This window comes from Monosiga brevicollis, genomic scaffold, assembly GCF_000002865.3.
Source record: "Monosiga brevicollis MX1 MONBRscaffold_3 genomic scaffold, whole genome shotgun sequence".
Taxonomy (NCBI): domain Eukaryota; class Choanoflagellata; order Craspedida; family Salpingoecidae; genus Monosiga; species Monosiga brevicollis.
This window is the reverse complement of record NW_001865040.1, coordinates 1,896,798-1,898,259: the sequence shown is the minus strand read 5'-3', so window position 1 is coordinate 1,898,259 and position 1,462 is coordinate 1,896,798. Positions and strand designations below refer to the sequence as shown.

The following is a 1,462-nucleotide window of genomic DNA, read 5'->3' as shown; positions in this document are numbered from 1 at the left end:
GTTCGCGAACGGGTGCGCGAGGACATGCTATCCAGCGCAAAGATTGAAGAAGGGCGGTCGGTCGATCGAAGTTTTCAATCGCTACCATGTCAGGCTCCAGCACGTCTGGAGGCCGTCTTTGGGTTGCGAGGAAGCGCGTAGGTTTGAGGAAGCGTTTTGAGAGAGGTTTGAGAGACGTCCGTCGGAGCGGAGCGAAAGCTTTGGTGGTGTCTTGAGGTCAATTGAACCAGCTGCGGTCGGCAAGCATTCACAGTGACCAGACCAGGTGCACCGTTAGAATAGCTGTAGAGTCGCTCAATCCCGAGGATAGGGAAAGTGCAACTCGTGCCCGACCGCAGGTGTCACAACAAAGGGAAACAACAGTAGCCACAAGCTTATTGCCCCAGGGCAGCTGCCCAGGCATCGTGGGGACCGCGTCACACGCGGTGTTTACTCATGTGACTGCCACGAGGAGGATCAAGCCCAGGGGGTCCAAAAGTAGGTGTCAATGTGTGAGGTCGTCGTAGCTATGGAATACCAATAGGAAGACCCATAGCGACCGATGCTGAGTGTGTGCGAAAGCAGTGGGAGTGTTCAAATGCGTGGAAGCACGGATTTGACGCTAACAGTAGTTGTGATGTGTGACTGCCTTTTTATGTGTCTAGTGGTTAAAATGGCCGTATCTCTAGTTATACTTAGTCGTTTTTCATGATTTTTGTTTCCTTGTGCGTGATTCTTCGCGCTTGTACTTTTCGGCATGATAGAAGCCGATGAAAATGTCTTGTTCTCTTGTGTTGATTTGCGTGCCGTCGTGATTTTGATGTCGGGGTTGCACAGCTTTGCTTTCAGCTCTGAGGTTCAAACACCTAATTTACGTCGTCATCGCCGCAGGGACGATCAGAGTTTTTCCATGGTTGAAACCGGTGTAGTAGTCGCGCTTCTCCTTTTCGGCTCGGCGAAGGGCAGCGCCCACCTTGATGCAGGCTTGCGAGGTGGTCGGGGGTTGGGCTGTGCGCACAGTCACGTCAATGCCCAGGTCGGGCAGAGCTGGGCCCAGTGCACCGCCGGGAAAGGGGTTGCGGCAGTGCAGGTCGATGCGGCAGCTCTGACCGTTGGCGTTGTAGCCAGACTTTTCCACCCAGACATGGGAGAGGGTGGCGTACCTGAGCAGGCGGCCCATCTCGTCGCGAAGGGCGTTGTGTCGCTTGATGGGACGGCAGGTCAGCAGGTGCTCGCGGGTTAGTCGCGGCTGAGGTGTCTTGCTGCTGCAGAGCGGGCACTTGTCCGTCGGCTTGACGTTGATGAGTTCATGGAGGCCAAAACCCATCATGGACACGACCGCAATGGCAAAGGTCGTGTCGCTCAAGCGACGCAACTTGTCCCGACCCCGCATGATCAAGACTGTGCTGACGCCCCACTCGCGTGAGGCCAGATATGCCTGCTGCAGGTCCAGCGCGCACTTGGCCATCAGGTCGTCAAGTGC

General features: G+C 55.8%; 1 protein-coding gene across 1 annotated transcript; it reads right to left on the bottom strand.

The window, feature by feature from the left end:
* Positions 1 to 850: 850 nt before the first annotated feature.
* On the bottom strand, positions 851 to 1,447 carry MONBRDRAFT_5956 (uncharacterized protein; the record flags this gene model as incomplete). Its single annotated transcript, XM_001743098.1, has 1 exon — positions 851 to 1,447. One exon carries the CDS (start codon positions 1,445 to 1,447, stop codon positions 851 to 853), a length of 597 nt encoding a protein of 198 aa, XP_001743150.1.
* Positions 1,448 to 1,462: the final 15 nt, after the last annotated feature.